General features: G+C 54.3%; 1 protein-coding gene across 1 annotated transcript in view; it reads left to right on the top strand.

The window, feature by feature from the left end:
* RBM19 (RNA binding motif protein 19) overlaps positions 1-22,823 on the top strand; it is an 81,912-nt gene that overhangs the window by 38,454 nt on the left and 20,635 nt on the right. Inside the window, exon 22 of the mRNA XM_084763459.1 lies at positions 19,338-19,443. Coding sequence (XP_084619585.1) covers positions 19,338-19,443 — 106 coding nt within the window. The remainder of the gene's footprint in view (positions 1-19,337; positions 19,444-22,823) is intronic.

Here is a 22,823-nt window from a genome sequence, read left to right as displayed (position 1 = left end):
AGCTCTATGCCACCGTCTGCAGTGCATCATGGCACCACCCATCCTCTTCCCACGTGCCTCTGCGGCGGGGTCGGCATTAATATCCTCGCTTCACAGATGAGGGGACGGCAAGGCAGAGAGGTTAAGTGACTCGCCTGAGGTCTCATAGCCGTCAAGTGGCAGAACCAAGGCCCTGGGGCCCAGGTTCCAGTCTACACTCCTCCCCTGGCTCCCTAGGCGAGTTTGATGGACGTAACCCCCAAACCCGCCTCTCCCCTGCTCATATGTGCTGAGAGCCTCTTGTCCTTCCGAGTGTACGTTTAAAAGCCGCCTACAGTTGCTCCGCTGGCTCGGCAGGCTACACAGGCTGATCCCGCCTTTGCCAGCGTTTACTGTTTAAAGTAGATGGGTGACACAGGCAGCTGATGGGGAACGCACACTGTCATACACGTGGGGAAGAAGCGAAATGTTTTCCTAGCAAGGCCAGGAATAAAAGCTTGTTGAGGGAGGAGAAAGCAAGCTGAGGGAAGAGATTTTAGTGCAAGCCTCATAGGTGTCCCTCCTGCGGCCGTGGCGCTCTGTTATCTTAGATTTAAACAAGGTCCTCTCTAACAACCTTTTCTTCCCAGCCCAGCCTCTCAGGCACCTAGCTCCTTTTAACATAGCCAGACAGCCACATCAGTGCAGAGCAGGGTATTAAATAGGAGAGGGGCGTCTTCGATGCGTCTTTCTTAAGGCCTGAGATGGTGCTAGACCGTTTTCAGAGGTGCCTCGTTAGCTCCCTCCGTTCCTTTTCATGACAAGCAGAGGGACTCTAGCATCAGCCAGGACCGGCTGTGGGGTAAGAGCTGTCTGTCCTGCCCCAGGGGCCTGCTGCCTATAGCTGGGAGCTCTGCCCACCCCAGGAAACCACGAGAAAGCACCAAGACTACATACTCGCTTGTTTCCTCCCAGGGCCTCATCTGTGCCTTCCTTACCAAGGTATGAGGGGCTGGCATCATTGAGGGAGAAACAAGCCAGCCTGGCTGTGGGTGATGGGAGGCAGGTGGGTGACACTCATCCTGGGTAGCCGCTGTGGGTCCTCTTTCTTCCTGGGGTTTCAGACAGTCCCCGACATGCAGACAGAAAGTACTTCATTGAAGATATTGGCCACATATCAAGTATATCTGGGTCGGGGGAACGAACGAGTATCACCCCATGGTTGGGGATCTTGAACCAGTTCTCAAGACCCTTTTAGGGGTCAGAGCATCCTCTCCAGCCGGTCATCCGGAGCTGGCCATTTGGCTTTTTTTTTTTTTTCCCTGCCAGCCTCCCTTCAGAGGCCAGAGCTGCCCTGTTGTATCCCCTGGCCACAGCAAGGACTGGTGGGCTGCGGGACTCGGCGCAGTCACACGCAAGGAATCACTCATTTGTATCTCATTTTCGAGTTATTATCGAGCTGCTGGTTGAGAGAGTATTTTGACAGCAGCTGTCAGCAAGGTGCAAGCGGCTGCCATCGCCTGCGATTGGCTGAAGACACCTATGGCAGTGCGCTGAATAATGCCCCAGCCCCCTCGCTCCCCCCACCACCACACCACCACCAGGAGAGGCAGGGAGGAGGAAGAGCAAACATCAGAGGAGGAGGGAAAACGCAGGCTTCATTAACATGTTTCTGACTCCCACTAGAAACAGCGGCCAAAAAGGCCCCGATTGTATCTCATGTTTTATTTAATTTATTGTATTTGAGGTTTGGGACAACGAGGGAGGTGGATGAGAGAGGCTCCTTCCAAACAACCATTTAGGCTTGTCAGAGCCCATTGATTGAATTAGCAAGGTTTCCACTCCTGGCTTCCAGCTGCCAGGGCTATAAGCCGCTCAAACTAGGGTGGGTGTGGGGAGGTGACCAGAAGCGCCCTGCGTTTGGGAGCCTCCAGGAAGCCTGGGATGAAGGTGCCAAGGGAGGGTGCTGTGGTGAGAGGGTGCCTATGGTGAGGGAGGTCTGCTGGTCCAGACAGCCTGCTGCTCATCTTCCCCCTCTGCGTAACTGAAGCTTGGTAGAATTGTGTGCACTTTCCCATCTCTCACAGGCTTTTCTCCCTCCATGGTAGGGAATTGCAGCGTGCATGTTTCTTTCCAAGCTCTGTGCACCCAGGCAGGGGAATAAATAACGCTTCTCTTCTGCTGCCTTTTACCCGAGCAGTTGGAAATTCCCTGTTTGTTTGGTCGTTGGGTTTGTTTTGTTTATAGGCTTGGAGAAAAAAAAAAGTCAGCAGTACCAGAAGGCAGATGTGTGGTGATGGGGAGGCAGGCGCTCTCCGCCTTGCATTGAGACCCGTGGGGGCCGTGCTCCAGGCAGAGCACTGTAAGAATGTAATCTCAGCCAGCCAGACGATAGGACCATGTGTCGTCCTTTCTCCTTCCCCCCCAAATCCTCGGCTCCTCTCAGACTTCCCCCATGGGAGCCAAGCCTCTTTTCCTCTGGGGTTCACCTTCTGCAGCTGGGCCTGGTGCTGGTGTCCGTCTCCTTGTCTGTCAATACCACAGAGTTGAGAGCTATGGTCTCAGAATGTGACAGTTAGCAGCATCCAGAGCCATTGGTGGTGTCACGCCTCAGAAAGTACTCACTTGTACTAATAGAGGTGGCATCGACGTGGAGGGACAACTTGGCCTGTGCCCACCCCACAAGACTTGCTGGTAGTGTTGCTAGTCTTTGTGACCAGCCCCACAGGTGCCCACAGGCCCTCTGGAGAAAACGCCATCCATTGAAACCTCTGTCTTTCAGTTGCTTCCTCTCTGTTGCTAGTCCCAAGCTTGCCTCAGCTTTACAGATGGGAAGATAAGAGCACAACATGGTATCCCAAGCCTATAGCCAAAGCGGGAGGGGGGGGGGGTAGGGGGGTGGCCCGGATGCCCTGGCGTCAGTCAGTCCTCAGGGTGGGAGAGAGGGAGGGGAGAATGGAGAGGAGAGCTGAAAGGCAGAAGATGGGGGGAGGGGGGGAGAAGCTGTTCTGGGAGGAGCCTAAATCCATGGGGACAGTGTGACCTAAAACCAGGCTATAGCCACAAGATCTCATCTCAGACAAAAACAAGAAGCCAGCCCTAATGGCACAAGTCAATTATCCCAGCTCCTTGAAAGGCTGAGGCAGGAGGATCCCAAATTCAAGGCCTGCCTTCAGAGCCTAGGGAGACACTGTCTCAGAATGTAGAAGGTTGTGGTGTAGTTCAGTGTAGATCACTCCTGTGAGGCTCCAGGTCCACCCCGGGCACCCCGAAACACAAAGTCAGGATTGAAAAGCCAGCCTAGATTTGGGCTGAAAGAATACAAAATGTAACAAAGCAGAATCAAATACTCTTTGATGGGTTGTAGCTTCTTGGGGATTGTGTTTCTTCATTAAACAGACGGGACACACATAGTCTTTAAACTATTGAGTATTTACAAATAGCAACAGCCATGCACAGCCCATCCCTGTCTGCCTAGCACAGGAGAAAGACCCAGTTGCAGCCACAAAGAGCCGTTACTTTTTTTTTTTTAATAATCTTTTAAGGAGAGTTGATCTTAGAGCCTGGGTCTATCACTTGATCAAATGATAAAGCTGAAGGTGGATTTGAAAGGCTGGCAGGGACAGGGCAGGAGGGGGGAAGCATGCTGTTGTTGTTGTTGTTGTTGTTGTTGTTGTTGTTGTTGTTGTTCAGAAATAGTAAAGTTAAAAGAATGTCATAAAAATTCACTTCAGGCACAGTGGTGCACGCCCGTAATCCTAGCAGTTGGGAAGGCGGATCGCTGTGAGTTCAAGGCCAGCCTGGTCTACAAAGTGAGTCCAGGACAGCCAAGGCTACAGAGAGAGAGAGAGAGAGAGAGAGAGAGAGAGAGAGAGAGAGAGAGAGAGAGAGAGTGTGTGTGTGTGTGTGTGTGTGTGTGTGTGTGTGTGTGTGTGTGTGTGTGTGTCTCGTGTTTGGTCTATTCTCTCTTACTTAGTACATATATATCCTAGTTTTTCTGACCAAGGCCAAAGAAAGTTCTGATATAAGAGGGTGAATTTCATCCTTGCTTCTCTAGCTACTTAACAGATTTCTCTTATAGCAACAAGATATTTTTTAATGACCTTATTTTGTACAGTCATCAAAATCAGGCCATTCCGACACCACTTTGTGCCTTCTCTCTAACCTTAATGTAAAAGCTGCCCGCTGAGAGAGTTATATCCTGACCCAGCGGAACCCATGTCACCTCTCCTTCTCATCCTGGGGTGGCTTTAGATTCAGAAGACAGCCACCTTCCCCCTTGTTTTCCACAGCTCAGGCAGTTATGACAGGCACCAGCCACTTGTTCTGTGGATGTTCCCTTGATCTGGGTTCAAATCCCGCCGCAGCCTCCAGCAGCCTGGGCCAGTGCAGAGTTGCTATTTTGTATAGATCTGAGGTGTGTGTGTGTGGCTGAAGGCCTGAGAACAGGATCAGGATGTGTGGATCCTAGCTCTGTCACCCACCAGCTTTGACCTTGGGTGGGTGTGCGCCTCCAAGCTTCGTTTCTTCCCTTCGGAATGAGCATTATGGTGAACTGGAACCAGCGTGGCTCTAGGCAACACTGATGTGGCACGCTCTGTGGCTGGAGGGTGGTGATGGAAGGCAGCCTGAGGACTGTTCTGTTCCCTGCTTCGGTGGTGGGGACTGATCCACCTCAGCTGGCTGATCCTGACCCCCCCTCCCTCTTCCTCACACCCATCCCACTCATCCCTACCCCTAGGTCTATAGTGCTCAGAACTCCACCTGCATCTTGGCCACATTCTGCTACTATGAGGTCTCTTTGGTAGCATGGGGCCTCGGGGCCAGCATCCTCCTGGGACGATGGCCTGTCTTTGCTATTGCATCAGTCAACTTTCCTTGGAGCTGAGACCAAATAATACCTGAGGAAAGGTCATCTTTGTAGAGTTTGCCCAGGAGAAGTTGCAGTCAGTGGGGTGATAAGAGGACAGGGTTGTGCGCTCACAGCCTGGGGAAGATTCTAGGGTCCAGCTCACTTTCCCATTTCCCTTGTCATTCAGCCCAGGGCCCTAGCCCGTGGGATGGAAGTGTCTCCCAGGAGATCCTAAATCCTGTCCATCTGACAAAGAAGCTGACCTTCACAGAGGCGGAAAGGGGGACGGCCAAGGCTCCCACAAACTGTCCCTTTAGGAAAAGACATTCCAGGCTCTCGATGGGAAGGGACAGACCCAGGGCACAGTGTTCTCTAATTCACCTGTTGTGTCCCTCCCACAGGAATGATGTGCAGGGCACCCCACCCCCACCCCCACCTCAGGGTCCTGGTGGCACCAGTCTCATCTTCTTTCCCGAGCCGTGCACCTCCGCTGGCTGTGGGCACTTCAATTGTTTTTTTGGAGCTGGGGCTACGAAGCCACACGACCCCTGTCGTCCTCCCTCCCTCCCTCCCCACCAGATCGTTAAATTATTCCACAGGAGCCAAAGCTCTGAGGCTAAATTACCACAGCGCGTATCATGGCAACTGTCCCCATCTCAGCTTCTGCCACTTGTCTCTGCGGCCACAGCCGCAAGAAACTTGCTGAAGAGAAGTCATTATCTGGGGGAGGCTGGGGGCTGCACAAGACAAGAGCTCCCAGCCCACAAACGTGTGTGTGTGTGTGTGTGTGTGTGTGTGTGTGTGTGTGTGTGTGTGTGTGTCTAACAAGTTGGGCAAAGGAGTGGGGCCTTCAGAGTATATGAATGCGTATATATATTCACCAACCGCTCACTGGCGCCTACAGACTGAATGGCATTTGTGATGTTCACATTTACCATGTTTATATGAACAAGGTGAAGGAAGGGCCTAGTCTTTACTGATTTTTGCCTTTGTTTCTTGATCTACCTAGCTTGTGGCAAGGCTGTGGGGACCTTAGCGCTGGTTGGGACAGTGAGACCCTACAGTCACAGAGCTGGCATGAAGGTGGGATGTGGGCTTAGTGGACAGATGAAGCCTTTCTGAGAGCACCCTTGGCCTTATACTTGCAAAGACCAGGTGTCCTGGCACGGTGGCTCTGTCCCTGATCCTGTGACCCCAGGGAACCTAGAGCTACTTGAAAGATGTTCCCCATGGCCCTAAATATGACTGAGCCATCAGTCTTTCTCTTAAGAGTCTCGGCTATGACAGTGTCCATGTTGCTTCCTTCAATACAAATAACTCTTGGTTTCGGTGGTGCTGGGGCTGGACCCAGGCAAACACTGCCGCTGAGCCACACCCCCAGCCCCTCCCTGGGGTTTCTAGGCAAGGACTCTATCTCTAAGCCATGCCTCCAGCTCCCCCTCAATCTTCTGGGGTTTTTGGGCGGGGGTTAAGTCTCTGGCACTTGGCTGTTTTTGTTTTTTTGTTTGTTTGTTTTTCATATAGCTGTATAATTCATTGATGGTCTACATGGGGAGTGGCCCTCTACCATCACGCCTGCCTTGCATCCCTGTGCTCTGCGTATGTCGGGGAGAAGGGACGCCTCCTCCCCTTCTTCCTGGTCACTGTAGAGTAAAGCTGGGCTGGGTCTGCCGAGGACATGCTAGTTCAGGCCTCTCAGCAGCACACCGGGAAACATCCTCATTATGGCCCCACAGGTGAAGCTGCGAAGCAAGGTTGGGAGGCCTAATGAGCCTTGCTGCAAACCTCCCTAATTACAGGTTGACTGGGTCTTCCCTGGCCTCTCATCAGGCCTCCTAAGTACCTGATTAAGGAAAACAAATGATACCAGGAAGGAGACAGGGACACCAGGGCTTCAGGGAGACTGGGTCCCAGCCATGCCTCCAGGTAGAGCAGGGGTGCCAGGATCTCTGTGAGGAGCCCAAGTCAAATTTTGGTGTTGTGGATCACATAATCCCTGCCGTATGCACTCAGTCTCTGGAGCTCAAAGCAGCTGCAGATGACACAGCGATGTCCCAAAGGTAAGATCTGGCCTAAGAGCCGTGTATAAAAGAGCCAACTGGCTTTTTCCTCTTTCCTGATCATTTAAAACGGTCCTCTGCCTCCCAAAGCCCCTGCCCATATGCCTGGCACCCAGTGACTGCTTCCTAACTCAACCGCTGGCACTCGCCTCCCTGGGATGGCGGCTCCCTGATTTCAGCTGTCAGTGCCACTGTCCCAGCCAGCCCGTGTGGCCTAATGTCCTCTGTGCTCCAGCCACAGTGTTCAGGTCCAGTGAGGTCACTGGTAGGCTCCGCACCGACACTCCAAGCCTCGGGTGTCACTGCAGGCATGAGAGGAGCACCCTGGTCCCTTGTCAGACTCGTGCTCATGCATCATAGGTCAGACCTGGTCTCGGGGCTCTTTGACCTCTACCCTTTGGGTTGGGAGGACTTGAGGCACAGGAAGAACAGGTCTGAGCCTTAGTGTACCATGGAACATTGTGAGTGTGCTCGCACGTGTGTATGTGTGCTTGTGTGTACATGTGTGTGCATGTGCATTGATTCATGTGTGTGCACGTACAAATTCATCCATGTGTGTATGTGTGTGCATACATATATGCATTCATTCGTGTGCATTGTATGCAGATACACATTCATACATGTGTGTGCATGTGCAGCTGCACACATGCCACAGTGTGGATGTCAGAGGACCACCCTCGGGAGTAGATTCTTTCCTTCCACAATGGGTTTTAGGACTTGAACCCATGGTTATAGGCTTGTCGGCTGCACAGCAAGCCCTTTCACCCTCTTCCCAGCCCCATAGTCCCAGCCCACATGCCTTGAGTTGACATCAGTTGGTCAGGGAGAGCCTGGGCTGTCACTGTGGTCTGTGTTCCAGTTTCGTTGTGTAGATAGGTGGGGCAAATGCCTCCCTCTTCCTTCTCCTGCAGAGTGGGTTTTGGTCTCCACCCATTACCTCAGTGCCTGTTCCTGGTTCACAGAACATAGCTTTTGCGAGTTGTTTTGGTTTGGCTTTTGAGAAGGTCTCACTGAGTGTCCCAGGATTGCCTCAGCCTCCCACATACTGGGATTATAGATACAGGCCACCATTCCCAGCCTAGTCAGTGCTGTCGGTTCAACCATTCATTCATTCATTCACACACATCTACTTCACCATCTGCTCATTGTGCGCCACACACATCAGACAGATTATTGCATTTAATAGTTAACAGAGTGCCTGGGGGGTGGGGACCCTTGTGTAGAGGCAAGGAGCCCTGCCCTCCACCTGGGTCCCCTGCCCCTCCCCCTCCCAGTTTGGCCTGACCCGCTGAGCTGTTCTTGAAGTGGCCCACTCTCCACAGGAGTCACCGACACCACATCTGGTCCAAACAGAACTTCTGTTTCACGGGGGCTCCAATCCAGCCCGAGAAACCAAGTCTGGTTTTAATTATCTTCTATCTTGCCCCATGAGGGTACGGAAAGCTTTGTTTATGTCCCTCCAACAACACCCCTCAACTCCCACCACAAGGCGCATGTCACCACAGCTGTGACCACACTTCCCTTTCTTCCAAATAGGAGGGGGCACCCCTCGCCTAGGCTGCTCCTGTGCTAGGAGCAAAGCACAACTCCACTCTGTGCTTCTCCACAGCCATGGCCTCTTCTACTCCTTGCCACCTCTGAGAAAAGTGCTGCTCACCCACTGGTGAGGTGACACTAATGGCCACAGGGCCGTCCCCCTCTGCTGACTCTCCTGGGTATCCCACACTTGAAATCCGACCTGATCATAGTTAGATTTTTTTTTTTTTAATTCATTGCCTCCTTTAGCTCCCTGGCTGGTCCTCTGTGGTCCTGTCTCCTCCCCAGATCCCTTGGCTCTCAGCCACTGATGGACCACGCAGTTGCCCCAGCACTTCCCCTGTGGAATTGAATGGAGTTCTGTGTTGGTTTGTTTGGCCCCAAATAAATGATGCAGCTAGCAGATTCATCTCCCGCTCTCCCCTTCTCTCAAAACTTACTAGCCATCATGTACGCAGTTGTTTATTATTGTTTTCTTTCCCAGACTTTTAGAAATAACAGTTGTCCCAGCCGAGGCGAGTCGCCCTCCCCTCTGTGCTGGCAGGCGTGCTGGCATGAATCACTGTTGCTTCCTCGCCCGCCCGCCATCTGAGGCCTCCAAGGCCTTCCTCTGGCTTGCTCGTTAGACACTGCCTCTGTCTGTAGGGGCATCTCCAGCCCTGGCCTCTGCCTTGGCGCTTGCTAGGTGCTTTCCTCAGATGCTGAAGGAGCACACTACAAGCTGTACACCAGTGGTCTGGAAAAGTGGCTACCTCCCAGCTATTACCTCCCAGCCCGGCATCCCTGGAACTTCCTGCCAAGCCTTTCTCACAACCCTGAACCAGGGGAGCCTTCCAGTGTCGTGGGGTAGGGATTCTAGAGCATCACAGTGACATGGGGTGGAAGAGTCTGAAAATCTGAGCCTTTGGGGGAGACTGTCCTGTATTCTACCCTCTGCCCTTCCCCACATGTCCCTGGAACACCCAGGTTGTACAGCACCGTGGAACCCCCACCTCTGTACCACAGAGCCCCTCACTGCCAGTTTTTCCAGTGTTTTAATAAAGTTTTATCAGCAGCCAGCCATGTCTGTCCACTGGCTGCTTTCCAAGTACAGGGAGAGCCAAGTAGTCACATCTCCAAAGCCAGTTACGATCTGACCTTTATACCAAACGTGTGTGCACCCCACTGTAACAGTGGCTGCCAGCCGTCACTTCTAAAGCCTTTTGGAATCTGCCACTGTTAAGCCTGTGCTCTTGTCAGCCACTCTGGGAAAAAGAAGGAGGGAAGGGAGGGTCCAACTGGGCATCTGTCCCTCCTGGAGTCTCTGGGTTTTGGATAAAGGAAGGCTGGCCACCCTGTGCAACTGTGGGAGTCAGGCCACGGTGACAGCACGGGGATGTCTTCACGCTGCCCTTTGCAGTCTCCTGGCCTACCTCAGAATCATTGTGTTCTCTAGAGGTTCTGCTTTCCAGCATCACATGATGAGGGTAGAGTTTCACCTCCTAGAGTCCGTTTCCTTAAAGGCATTTCTGAGTCGTGGGGTACATCACTTTTTTTTAAAACCCCTGCAAAGAAGGCAGTACCAAGTAGCCACACACTTCTGCCATGTCTCAGTGCCACTGTCAGGTGTTGGTGATGGAGGTGAGCAGTCTTGATTGGGTATAGCCAGGTGCCAGCAGGTGTGGTGGCCACACCCAGGCTGTGGGGAAGCAGGCCTGAGCTGCATTATCTTCCTGCTCAGTGGCCTGGGTTCGCCATGTGGGTCCAGCCCCTGTTCATCCCATCTTCCCCTCTTCCCATTCCCCACCATGGCTCCCAGACCCTTCCTAACGAAGACCCTGGGACAGTTTAGTCCAAGCACAGCAGTGGTGCGGCCTGGGGTCATTGTAAAGGAGCAGGACAGGAGATAGCAGTCAGTGTGAGCAGGTTCCCCACCGTTATCAACACATCTGGGATACCTGGATCTCTTCGATTTCTCTAGTTGGGGTAGAAATAACAACAAAAACAAAAAAGAAAAGAAAAACAAACCCCTGCTGGTTTCAGGCAATAAGAAAGGCCTGGTCCCCCCATCCCCCACCATCGCCACTGTCCCTTTAAATGTCTGTCTTCCCTTTCTGTCCCTTCCTGTCTTGCGGATAATGACAACAGAGAGTGTTGAACTGGCTCTGGGTGTCCACCTCTGGCTGCTGCATGCTTGTAACGATTTCATTAACCTAAATTATCCACTTTATTTTCTCGTAATGGGATTAGCCATTCTCCAGGCAGTTGAAGACCAGAGGGGAGAGGGCCCGTGTGTGCCATTACTGCACCGGGTAGTGGGTGGGACTGGCCGACTGTGCACCCCAGGCTAAGAGGGGGTTCCTTTCCATCCCACTAGAAGAGGGGCCTGTGGTCCAGACGGGCTCACATGGCCCATGGGAGGCAGAGGTGCTGGACCGCCATCGTGGTGACACTTGTAAGTCATTGGTAGGACATGTGCCCAGATGGAGGCTTGCCTGTGTCATAGTGTCAGCAATGAGTAAACCCTGTCTGTTGTCTCGGCTCTGCTGGGCACGCCTGGTCCCCAAGGAGGCCTCGCTTACTTGGTGCCAGCACAGTATTGGATGTGGGCGGAGGTAACCACAGCCCTCATTTGCTCAGTACCCAGGGCCACTGACACACTGAGCCTCAGAAACAGTGAGGGCAGGTGTAGGGCCGGGACCTGATTCCAGATCTCTCCCAAAGGCGTAAGTGTTTCCCACATCAGAACAGGGCGCTCCACAGAGTAACCCACTCTGTAGTCCCTGATGCTTCAGAGTTGTCACCTGGGTATCAGGACCAGGCCTTCCCCAGTCTCGTCTGTGCCTGAGCTGATGGCACAGAGGCCCCCTCATCTCCCACAGCATCCCGTGTCTGCGGCACCTGCGTCCTGAGAAATGCTCCCGGTGTTTTGCTCAGAGGTACCAGGGGTTGGAAGCCAAGGCCTCACACGTGCTAGGCAGGTGCCTCAGACACCAGGTGCCCAGCCTTCTTGCCACTTCATCTCATACGTGGTCCCACCACCTTATGCCAACTGGCCTTAAGTTCACTCAGTAGCCCAGGCTAGCCTTAGACTGGCTTGTAGCTCAGGCTAGCCTGAAACTTGGTATTCTCCTCCTGCTTCAGCTTATTGAGTAGCTGGGATTACAGGATTGTGCTACCATGTCCCTTGAGTTTTTTTCTTTTGGGTGAAGGGGGCAAAAACAAAAGAGGGCTTGGTAGTCTTAGTTTGGGAAGCACCACATCTGTTCCCCCTCCAGACACACCCTCCATGTCCCTGTGTTAAAGGCTCTAGCAAAGCCTGCAGCAGAGACACTGGCTACACTGTGCTTAGACAGAGAGCTCCTGACTTAAGCTTTCATGCAGAATCCTGACTCAGTCCCTGCAGCGTAGCTTTGAACAGTGCTCTTCTAAAAGGGCGTGCCTCGCTTTTGCTCCTCTTTCTCTGATGTGTGCACAGCAACTGGGTCCGTGCAGGGCCTCCATGTGAGCCCTGCCTTGCCCTCCAATAGCCTTGTGTGTGTTGGCAGATCTGCTAAACCACTTAGAAGGCCCCACATCCTGCCTCTCCGTGCCTCCAAGGATTGTGTGGGCCAGTACCCAGGGTACACTCATGGCTTCTGTGGCTCGAAACATACCTGTTGCTCTAGTCAAAGAAGGAGAGTCCATTTCTGTTTAGGTGTTACAGCACCCTTTACATGTCGTGTGTGTGTGTGTGTGTGTGTGTATGTGTGTGTGTGTGTGTGTGTGTGTGTCCTGTCTCTATATATGTTTGTGTGTATGCGCATATGTGTGTGTTGGTCAGAGCTTAACTCTGGAGCCTTCCTCAGTCATTCTCCACCTTACTTTTTGAGACATGGTCTCTTACTTTGACACAGGGCTCTCAGAGGAGGATTGTCAGTGAGTCCAGTGGCCTGCAGGTCTCCTCCCCACAGACACGTGCCTCCGTGCCAAATGTTATTTGGGTTCCGGGATCCCACCTCAAGTCCTCTTTGACCAAGAGAGCAGAGACTGCAAACCACAAACTTATCACCAGCACTTGATGGGCACCAAAGCAGAGCTCGGCCTGCTCGAGGGTTGCAGGGAGGTGTTGGCTAGGTGCATGTGAGACCCGCAGAATGGAGACCCAAGGGCTCCATAGAAATCTCCAGTAGCTCTAAAGCCTGAAGGCTGGTGAGGGTGACTCACTGATCGTCTACAGATGGCTCTGTAGCTGGGACAGAGCCCATGTGTCAACATGGAGTTCTCCAAGAATCCCTCTTGCATGAACATAAACTACTTTGAGGCCCAGGTAATGGGAGGAGTGGGCAGCCACTGTCTTCAGGAGATGGGCCAGCCTAGAAGGATCATTTGCACCAAATCAGACTTGTGCTCAAAGTCGGAGGCAGCGCTGGCGTCTAAGGTACCTACTGACGCTCTGTTACTGGTGGATTTGGCATATTGACATATCATTTAAGAAGTCTCAGACTCTGGGTCACCAGCTTCCTTTTCTACAAGGGAAACACATTCCACCCAGAGCCAAGGCTGGCCTGAGTGGACCCTTTCTGTCTGGTGGAACAGCCTTTAACATGTGCAAGCTCCCATTCAGCCAGCAGCTTGGTGTGCCGCCCCTCGTGGCTGGTTAGAAAGGTGGCGAAGGACCCACATCCCTGACAGTCTCAGGGGATTTGGGGGCTACTTGTTCAGTGACCTGGTGGAGATGGAGCATTGGCCACCAGCTGCCTCTCACTCAGGGCTCCTAGTAAACTTGTCCCACTCTGCCATCTGCCTGGCCTGGGAGTCATGAGTTTGAGCGTGGCCAGCCTCCCGCCAATTCTGCCCACCAGCACAGCCAGGCGGTGACTTGCCCACAGTTCCCTCTGGGGGTGCAGTCAGGCCAGGGGCCGCCTCCCCTCCGTGGAGCTCCTCAGGAGAGACCCCGAGCTTCACCTGGAACTCAACCCCAGCTTAGATTCAGAGACTCCGTTTAACCACTCAGCCCTAAATCTCTCATCTAGAAAATACAGAGGCCACGCCTGCCCAGCAAGGGCTCCGTGAAAGGCTATTGAGAGACGCTAAACGCTGCCCTCGCTCCTCTCGCTTGCTCAGAAACCAAGCCATTTTTCAGCCTTCGAGAGACAAAAATGAAAGGGAGTGTTGGCTGATGGTGACTGGGTAACCTTTTACATCGGCTCTCACCAGGCCGAAGCGCCGAGTAATTGGAAGGGCTCAGTGTAAAAGGCACTCTTTAAAGAGCCAGTGAGGACAAAGAGGAAGAGACTCCATTAACCAACCCTGGGTCTTCACTTCTTCAGAGCAGGCCCAGCACTGCCATTCATGTGCACACTTGCTTGTCCACACTTGCTCGTCCATAGTAATACGGGAGTGGACACATCCCACTGAGGTGTCACACCCAGTCCAGGTCATCTTCCAAGGGTCTGACTCTCTCCCCCCACCTGCCCCCCTCCCCCCCCCCCCCACTAAGCAGGAGGAAATAGTTGAGAAGGTCATTGTCTGGGGACAGCTCTACCAACAAGTAACGGACAGCCCCCCCCCCACCCCCCGCTCCTGCTGTGACTTTGTCACCAGATTCAGAGAGTAAAGGTGGGTCCTTGGAATAACTCATGGGCCACCTTACATCCAGGGTGTTTCTGTTCGCACGTGTGACTGCCCAAGTGGACAGTGGGTGCCTTGTGCTCGACACTCAGAGGACAGGTCTTGTTGACTCAGCACCTAGAGAGAGATGGAGATTGTCCTCGGTGCTGGGCACAGCTCACTGGGCTCAGCTGAGTGACATGAACCTGCCGTGACAGGCGTCCTCTCTGTTTTTAGCTAAAGAAGGGAAGCTATTCAGATGGTATTGGTCTGCATGGTGGCTCGGGGCAGAAGGGGGCACTAGAGACAGGGGCAGAATTTGAACAGAGAAGATAATAGAGATGGAGAGTTGAGTGAGGAGACATCCGGGAGTGGGGGGGGGGGGCGGGGTTAAGTAAGGGGACTAGCTGGCGCAGAGGCCCTGGGGTTGGTGCAGGACATACAGGGAAAGCCACTGTATGTCCTTAACAGAGAGCTGGGGCAGGGTGTGAGCTGACTGCACAACAAGGGAGGTGAAGGGCCCTCAGCATTGAGGGTGTGCACACAGACACGAGATCCAGGGCAGATGCATCCCCCGAATCAACTGTGGGGTGGGCAAGGCTAGAGATCAGACAAGGTAGCCTGGACACAGCATCCCGGAGGCTGGGTTTCCATGCCTCCCAGCAAAAGTGGGCTGTTGGTATGCCCGCCCTGGTCCGCAAGCTAGGCTTGCTGCTAGGTGACAGTGGACCTGCCTCTCTGGCTGCCCAGTGGGACTCTCAGCCACATGAGGACTCTAAGGGACAGGACAGGGACCCTAACAGGGCAGCTACCAGCCTCGCATGCATCATGATGGGAACGCTGTGCACATCCTGAGTCACTCAGCACCCTCCCTTACAGTGACATCAGGGAGGGAGTCGTAAAGAGCAGACTCTTGGGTGCTGGGCATTGGTCTATTGAGTGAGAAAGAATAGCCACTTCTCCCAGCAGGGCATGGTTTCACCAGCTTCCGGCTGCTTCCTAGTAGACAGATTGAGCCATGGACACTGTTAGCCAAGCTGCAGGCCTGGGGACCAGACACCCATCACAAACCCAGCTCTGTTCCTTGTCACCTAGGAGGACCAGCCTGGGTCTCCTCCCTCGGTAAAGCAGAAACAGCTGTGCCTTGCTCTCAGGGGCCTTGTGAGTCCATAGCCCAGGCTGCCCCACATGCCACAAAGCACACAGGACTGAGTGTACTGGTCACTCCTTGCAGTGCCGTAAGGACTTTTTCACAGCAAGAAGACACCCTCAGTTTGCCCCTGTCACAAAGCTGCCCTTCATCTTGCTCACATCACTGTGCTGCTCTCTGGGATCCCTTGGGTGGTAGCACACTCCTCAACAATGCCTTGAGCAGGCGGGGAATTCCCATGTGACTCCACACTCCTGGGGAATCTGAGCTCCAAGGAGCCGTGAGACCTTTGACCCCAGGAACAGTTGGAATTGGGGCACACTCCAACCACCTCCGTGGTGGTGGCGTGCATGCAGTGAGGCCCACCTCCCAGCCTACCCACACTGCTCAGGATCAGGCTCCACAGCCTCTGTGTCACTCAGTTCGGCATCTACACAGGGTCCCCTCTCTTCCTTCCCGAGCCCACCCTCTTGGGCAGGGTTGTGTAACTTGAGTCTGGGGTGGCAGAGAGGACACAGCTTGTATAGGGAGGGGACCCACGCCTTGGCCTATGTATGTATACACACCTTACACCAGATGTAACTGGCCCATAGGTGCCTCCTCCCACCCAACACACCTGAACAAATCAGACCCGCCCACAACAAACTCCTGCTGTCACTGAAAACCCACAGACCTGCCGCCAATCCTGGCGGTGGCAGCATGGCAGAGGGGGTGGGGCCGTGGTGCGGGAGGAGTAATTGGTGAACCCAGGGTGAATGAAATAATTGGAAAAGTGAGGTGTGAGTTTGTTAGGGAAGTGTGAGCGTGTGGGGGTGGGTAGGAGGGCCGTGTTTAAAAGCCCGCTCTGGCCTCTTTATTCACAGCTTCTGATACAGTAATTGCTATTTTGTGGTTTCTATTATCTACACAGTGGGGAGCGCGCACAGCTCCGTCCCCCAGTGTGCTGGGCTGGGATGAATCCCTAGGTGCTGCAGCCTCCCTCCCTCCCTCCCTGGTCCCTGGTGGCCCTGCCCAACCTTTCCCCACTGACCCGTGGCTTTGGCCCCCCCAGGAGGCAGGGTTCACGTGGCACTCCCTTCAAAGGCCTCTTTTAAAACCTGGGCTCACAGACCAGGCCAGCAGATAAGAACCTTCATAATGGCTGGTGTTTATAAGTCACTTATCTCCTTGGAAAGAAAGGTACTTCATTGATTTTTTTTTATGCCTCCTCCAACCTTCTCTCTCCTCTTTCTCTTCAGCTATCTCTCTGCCATCCTTGCCATTGGCCTCCCATGATCCCCGCATTACACAAGCACCCAGGACCAGTGTCCTGCCAGCCTTGTCCCTGAGCACCCAGGGCCGGAGCTTGCCTCAGACCTGAGTCTGTCAACTCAAGGTGGTAACAGTGTTGGCCCCAGCATTGTTACATCTGGGGGTGGCAGGTCTCGGGGACCTGACAGGCCCTTCTTTATAGCTGGGGTGACAGTGTTCTGAAGCCTCCACATTTCTGGGAGCGTCCTCAGACCCTGGGAAGTCCTTTCTAAGATCTAGCACTCATCCCTTGGCTCCTCCTCAGCCTGGCCCTTTGCCCTGTCCTTAGAAGCCACTTTCCCCTGGGGCCATTTCCCGGAAGCTCCTGGAGTCTTTAGGCATGTTTTTCCTTGGCTGTTCAGTCTACAAGCTACAAGCCAGGATTGTGACACCCCCCCCCAAAAAAAGGCCCCCAGCTCTCATCCCCACCCCAGTTTCGTGGTGGCTCCAAATTGTCACAGCTCCCTCACCACAATCTCAAACGCACGTCCGCAGACCACAGCAGCCGTCCTCTTCCGCCTCCTCACCAGCTTCTTTCTCCACCTTTTAATTATTTTCCTCGGTTCGTCCGGCCCCTCAGCTGCTTACCATGCACCGAGCATCCACAGCTCGCAGCGTGCTTTGGAGGGGAGGAATTAACCTCAACAGCCTCCCCTGCCCCACGCCCTACTCTCTCTCCTTTCCCCACCCCCCACCCCAACACAGAGCCAGGCAGAAAGGAGGTGGCCCTCCTTCCTTTGGCCCCATGATCCTATGTGGATCATCTCTAGGACCCTGGATTCTGTCTAGGGCCAGTTAACACCATAAGCGCGCACACACTCCTGTTTCACCCTGGATTTGGCCATGTTTGGGGAAGAAAGAAGCCCAACTTCTGGAAGTGGCCAGGGCCCTATGTGGGACAGGACAGGCTTGAACTATCCTGTCGGGAGCAAGGGACCTCACCCCTTGCTGCTTCCCCACCCAGATCGGGGCTGCTTTCCCTAGACGCGTGTTTGTTTGTAAAATAGGGTGGAAAAGACTTGAAGTGATGAACTCCATAGCCCTTTCTCATAGACACCTCTGCCTCTTCGGCCCATAGATCCTGTTGCTTGTTAATTCCGGAAGTGGCTCTAGCAATACCTGTGCAAGGTGGGCACTGGGCCCCAGGCTGCTGGCACTGCTTTCTAGGTGCAGGTGCAGGCGCACGTGCAAGCAAGATCAGTGTGGTGCCTTCCACTGCTGAAACACACAAGACACCTAGGGACCTGTTGGGACACAGTGGGTGGTGGCATTGTGAAGGTGGCTGACAGGTATGCTGCAGGTGAGGTGGGTGGGCCTGGAGAGCCAGGTATTGGCCGCCTCAACTCTGTCAGAGGCCACCGGCCTGTTTGCTGACACCTTCTAGCTTTCTTACATTAGGTGTAAAGCCCTCGGACCTGGGCTCTCAATGTCCCCACAGATGTCATCACTAGCAACATCACTAGCACTAGAGAGCCGATGACCAATGAGCCACTTCTGTGGACCATCCTGGGAGCAAGCCTGTGCATCCCCACCCAGGCAGCGCCACAGACCCGTGGCATGGGGACTGCTTAGAGGGACTGAGGCCCTGTGTCATGGGATGTGTGGGCCTTTAGGTGGCAGAATACAGCAGGGTTTGCAGGCTGCATGACTGTCAGCTCTCCAGGCTTCTCAGCTGACCGCCCGCCCCTCCAAATCAACTAAGAGCTCCCTCTCAGCAGAGAAACTGGCCAGGCTCGCCTCTGCCTCCTTCCCATCCTGAGACCTTGTTGCCAGCTCCAGTCCCAGCGGCCTGCGCAGGCATGGGGGTGGGGGTGGCTGCTGAGGAGAGCTGGACGTGCCGATTCATTTTGAGGCTTCATAATGCTGCATTTACACACTGTCCTGCCTTCAAAAATGGGGCCAGCAGATGCCTGCTCATGCTGCCAGGGCTGCGGGTTAACGCCTCAGATTTAACTTATATCATTTTGCGAGCGCTTACGGCCTGCGCTGTGTTCTTTACCCAATCGGTCCTTGGCCCGAAGCTTCCCAGACCACAGTGTGCGGATGTGTAGACCCCACGGCCGCCAGAGAATGTAGATTTTCAAATAAAAATAACACCTCTCTTCAGATGCTGAGCGCATTAAATATTTATCAGTGGCAGTGTGTGCGTACATATTTGATAAATGGACATTACAAAGGCATTGGGATTGGAGCATAAGGCTAGGGGACTCCGAGGAAGCTCATTCCTTTTGTCCTCAAGTCTTTGAAAGGTTAACTTGCTCGAGAGCAGAGGGGTGACCCCAGGGGTGGTCTAGGCCACAGTTTCCTGATCAGGTGTCCTGGTACAGAACGCTGACTGGCTTAGCAGCTATCAAAAGGGAAGCTTGTGGAGGGTGTGGGGCTCAGAGGAAGCAGCTGCCTGTCTTCAGGGCCCTGAGCTCTCAGGCACCTCCAGACCCCAAGTCCTAGGTTGACAGAACGGATTTCATGAGTTAGGGTAAGTCAGCTTAGGCTCGGTGTGTGCCTGGCCCCAGATGTGGAGGCTTTCTGGGAAAGATCAGGGGACCCCACCAACCATCCATCCAGAGCCTTGACTCTCACCAGTAGTCCCTTCTCCTGGCTGGAGCCTCCCCGGCCTGCATGGCATGTACAAGATTCATCCCATGGGGAAAGGATAAGTGTCCAGGTGTCCCCCAGGTGGCAGGAGAGGCACCACAAATTTCCCATCAGCACCTCCAGCCTGATGGTGCCCTCCCTCTCCCGCTCGGTGGCCAGCAGGGAGAAGGAAGCCACGCCTGCGGAGGAGCAAGGGCTGGCTGTGGGGAAGTGGGAAGCCTAGGTGGTGGGTGTTCCTGCAAACAGCAATCTCTGGTACCCTGCAGCGTCTCAACCCCTCGCAGGCCTCAGCCCTTAATCTCTGATGTCGGCCTTTTGTCTCTAGCACCTTCGGGGAACTGAAGACAGTGCGCCTGCCAAAGAAGATGACGGGGACAGGAGCACACAGGGGCTTTGGCTTTGTGGACTTCGTCACCAAGCAGGATGCAAAGGTGAGCGCTTCCCCCAGAGAAGCACAGGGCCTCTGAGCCGGGGAGGCGTGTGTTGCTCCCTCATGTCATTGGCTTTTTCCCTGACGCTGCTAATTTACTCAATATCCTTGGAGGAAGAACACTGGGTATGGTGTCTGGAGGGCCAAGTAGTATGTGTTGGTGTGTGCACGTGTCCATCATACATGTATAGGAGACTAAGTCGACCAATTTCTCAGGCTGCTCTGGAGCAAGGAAAAGACCTCAGTCAAGGTGGCTGTGAGGCTGTGTGTTGTAGGCAGCGCTATTTGAAACAGCTTGGGCAGGAATGGAAAGAGTATCCAGAAAACAGTGCATGGGGTGGGATCTGGCTCTCTCCTCATCCCTCCACTAGTGGCCAGTTCCATTCTCTGCTAGTGACACCAAGAACCACCCACGCACCCACGCGAACATATGCAGATATTTCTCAAGCTATGCACAGGGCAGAGCAGCCTTTGTTGGAGTGTGTGGTTATTTTTGCTTATTTATTGTAGATGTGGGTTTGGTACGTGTGCATGAACATGCAAATGTGGAAATTCTCTCCCACCTGTAGGTAGTGGGGATTAAACTCAGGTCACCAGGCAAGCACCCTTACCCACTGAGCCATCTTGCCATATATCCATAACACCATCTCCCACTCCCCTTGGGTTTTGAAGCAAGGCCACTGTTCTGATTTCGGGCCCAGGACAACATGGCCAGGCTGCGCCCCTGCCAGTGTTGAATCCTCACCAGCCGGGCCTGGGAACCACCCTCACAGCCCTGAGCTCCACAGGACAGGGCTGCTGGGCCATCTCGTACCCCTGCCAAGAGCTTCCCCGAGTCAGCTGTGGCCCTCCATTGCCTCTATGTTCTCCCTGGAAAACAGAGCAGCCAGGACGATTCCCAAATAGCTAGGGCTCCTCGCAGCTCACTAAAAAGCAGAGTGGCTCTGAGAGCCAAGTGTGATATTGTAAGCCTCCCCAAGGGTGGGGAGCAGCATGGAGCAGAAGGGACAGCTTAGGGACACACCACTGCCTAGACTGGGCATCCCACAGGCACAGGGTACCAGCGCCCGGGGCATGGCAGCCACCTATATCCCACTTCAAGTGCCTGCTTCATTTGTCCTCTCTCCTCAGCTGGCAGCCCTTCCCTTGTCACCTCCATTAGTGATGAAAGGGGCAGCCCGCTGCAAGCACTAGGCCTTAGCAACCAGAGAGACACTGTCTCTGAAGGCAGCTTGGCCTCCTCTACCCTTGCCCTGTGCCTCAGTTTTCCTGTCTGTGAAATGGACTGACAGTAGTGCACCCCTTCCAGGTTTGTGACAGATGAACCTATGAGGCCAGCCAGCTCCCTGGCACATGGCAGCCTGGTTCTCTTCATTGCCATAACCCAGGGACCCTCTGAGCCATCAGCTCTCAGGTCTGTGCACGCCTGTGACATCCTGTCAGCAAAGCACCAATGTGAGGCTGTGTGTGCTGCCCCCTGAGCTCTGGGATTGCCTGACACAGGACAGTGGGGTGGCAGTGGTTGAGCCACCGTTAACAGTTTCCAACCGCACTCCCAGACAAGGCTGTCCTGGGGAGGAGTAGAGCAGGGCCTAACTCTCCGCCTCCGGAAAAGGTCTTTTCAGCAAAGCCAGCCCCCCCTTTGCGCTCACTGTCTGGGAAGCCAGTGTGGCTTCTTACCCTCCCTGGACCTCTCAGGTCTGACAGGGCTGCTGGAGCCAGATGCGATGTTACCCTTAATCGCCATCGGTCCCTTCAGTAGTGATGTATGGAGGTGGCAGCTTCTCCCCTCCATCCCTTTCCATTCTTGGCTCCTGGAAGAGAAAGGGCAACTGGGGACAGCAAGGTCTCAGCCCTCAGCCCTGGAGACTGGCTGTGCCCTCCTCTCACCAGGTGCTATTTCGGGCCTCTCCATTCCTGCAGTGGTCCCCCTGCCCTGCCCTGCCCTGCCCTGCCCTCCATGCCAACACTCACAACCCTTTTGCCTACTGTGCCAGTAAGCTCATCTTAATGGAAGTGAGAGCAAGGTGTACCTGCCTCCCACAATGGCCCCTTGCTCTTCTTGTTTCTTGGGGGCAGCTGCACCTCTCTCCTCCAAACCCCTTGGTCTGTCTGCAGAACCGGGTTGTCTGCTGAGTAGTATAGGTAACTTTTCGCCTGCCATAGAGCCAGGCACCCTGCACTCAGTGTGGACACACTCTGAACATGGAGTCATTCACTAGATGTGGCTTGGGGCTGGGGTTACTCTGTGAACAAAGAGTGGAACCCACCCAAGCTGCACAGGGCCCTCAGACCCCTGCCTCTTGCAACACCTTCTCCTGAGCCTTTTTTTTTTTTTCATACCTAATGTCTTAGAGAACAGAGGCCCCTTTAGAAACACCCGCATCCCCCATTGGTCTCTGGCTCTCTTGAATGCCTTCTCCTTACCTTGTTCCCTCTCCATGCAAAGCAGCAGCTAGCAGCCTTGTATGCTGGGAGGCCTCCCCAAGCCACCCTCAGGCAGAGATGGAAAGGGGATGGAAGAGGAGGGACTGCAGCCACCGGGGTTGCATTGCTCAGTAGAGGACTGTGAGGCCAGAAGCCCAGAGAGGCTCATGCCTGCCCAGAGGGGCGGGCAGCCAGCCCCAACTTCACCCTACCCCAGCACATCTCAGCTCCTGGTATTGGGCTCTTGCCCTGGCCCTGAGCAGAAGAGTCACGTTGTACCCTCCTCCCACACGAGCTCACTGAAAGCTGAACAAGTGCCTGCTCCTCGGCTTGGAATGAGGGGCTTGCTTCTCTCGCCAGGCCTCACCCCGTACCTCACACAGTCTCAGGGACTCTGACACATCAGAGTCCCTTCTGAATCAAGTACACAACAATGCTGGAGGATAAACCCAGCCAGAGGCTCCATGAAAGTCTCATGGCAGAGCCTAGGGGAGCCAGGCACCCAGCAATGACAGGCAGGGGCTCCTGAGGGCCCACCACATGAGTGGCAGGCTTACCGCCTGCCCCCCCCCCCCCCAGCCCAGCACACCACAGCCCATGGAGATTAGCACAGAACCCTGCCCCTCCTGACCATGCACATCTGCGCAGCCCAAGCCGCCGCCGCCGCCCCCCCCGCCCCCCCCCCCCACTTCTGGCTGACACTCAGCTTGCTCAGGCAAATGGCAAGAGGGACTGGGCTACCTGCCCAGTCACAGGCACTGGTGACCTGAGCCCTGCCTGCCCAGGTGAGTTCTCCCTGCGTAGGACATTTGATCAGCCCCTAGTGTTCTAGGCAGTAACTACCAGTGCTGCTGAAGATACCCCTGGTCTCAACCCCCACGGTTCTCAGGGAACCTTGCCCCAGACGGAAGAGGGGGAAGCCTGTGTCACCTTGGAGACTGTAGTGTGGCAGCA

This window comes from Acomys minous, assembly GCF_964271855.1.
Source record: "Acomys minous genome assembly, chromosome: 16".
Taxonomy (NCBI): domain Eukaryota; kingdom Metazoa; phylum Chordata; class Mammalia; order Rodentia; family Muridae; genus Acomys; species Acomys minous.
Note: the sequence above shows the minus strand (reverse complement) of the source record. Positions and strands in the feature narration are given on the sequence as shown.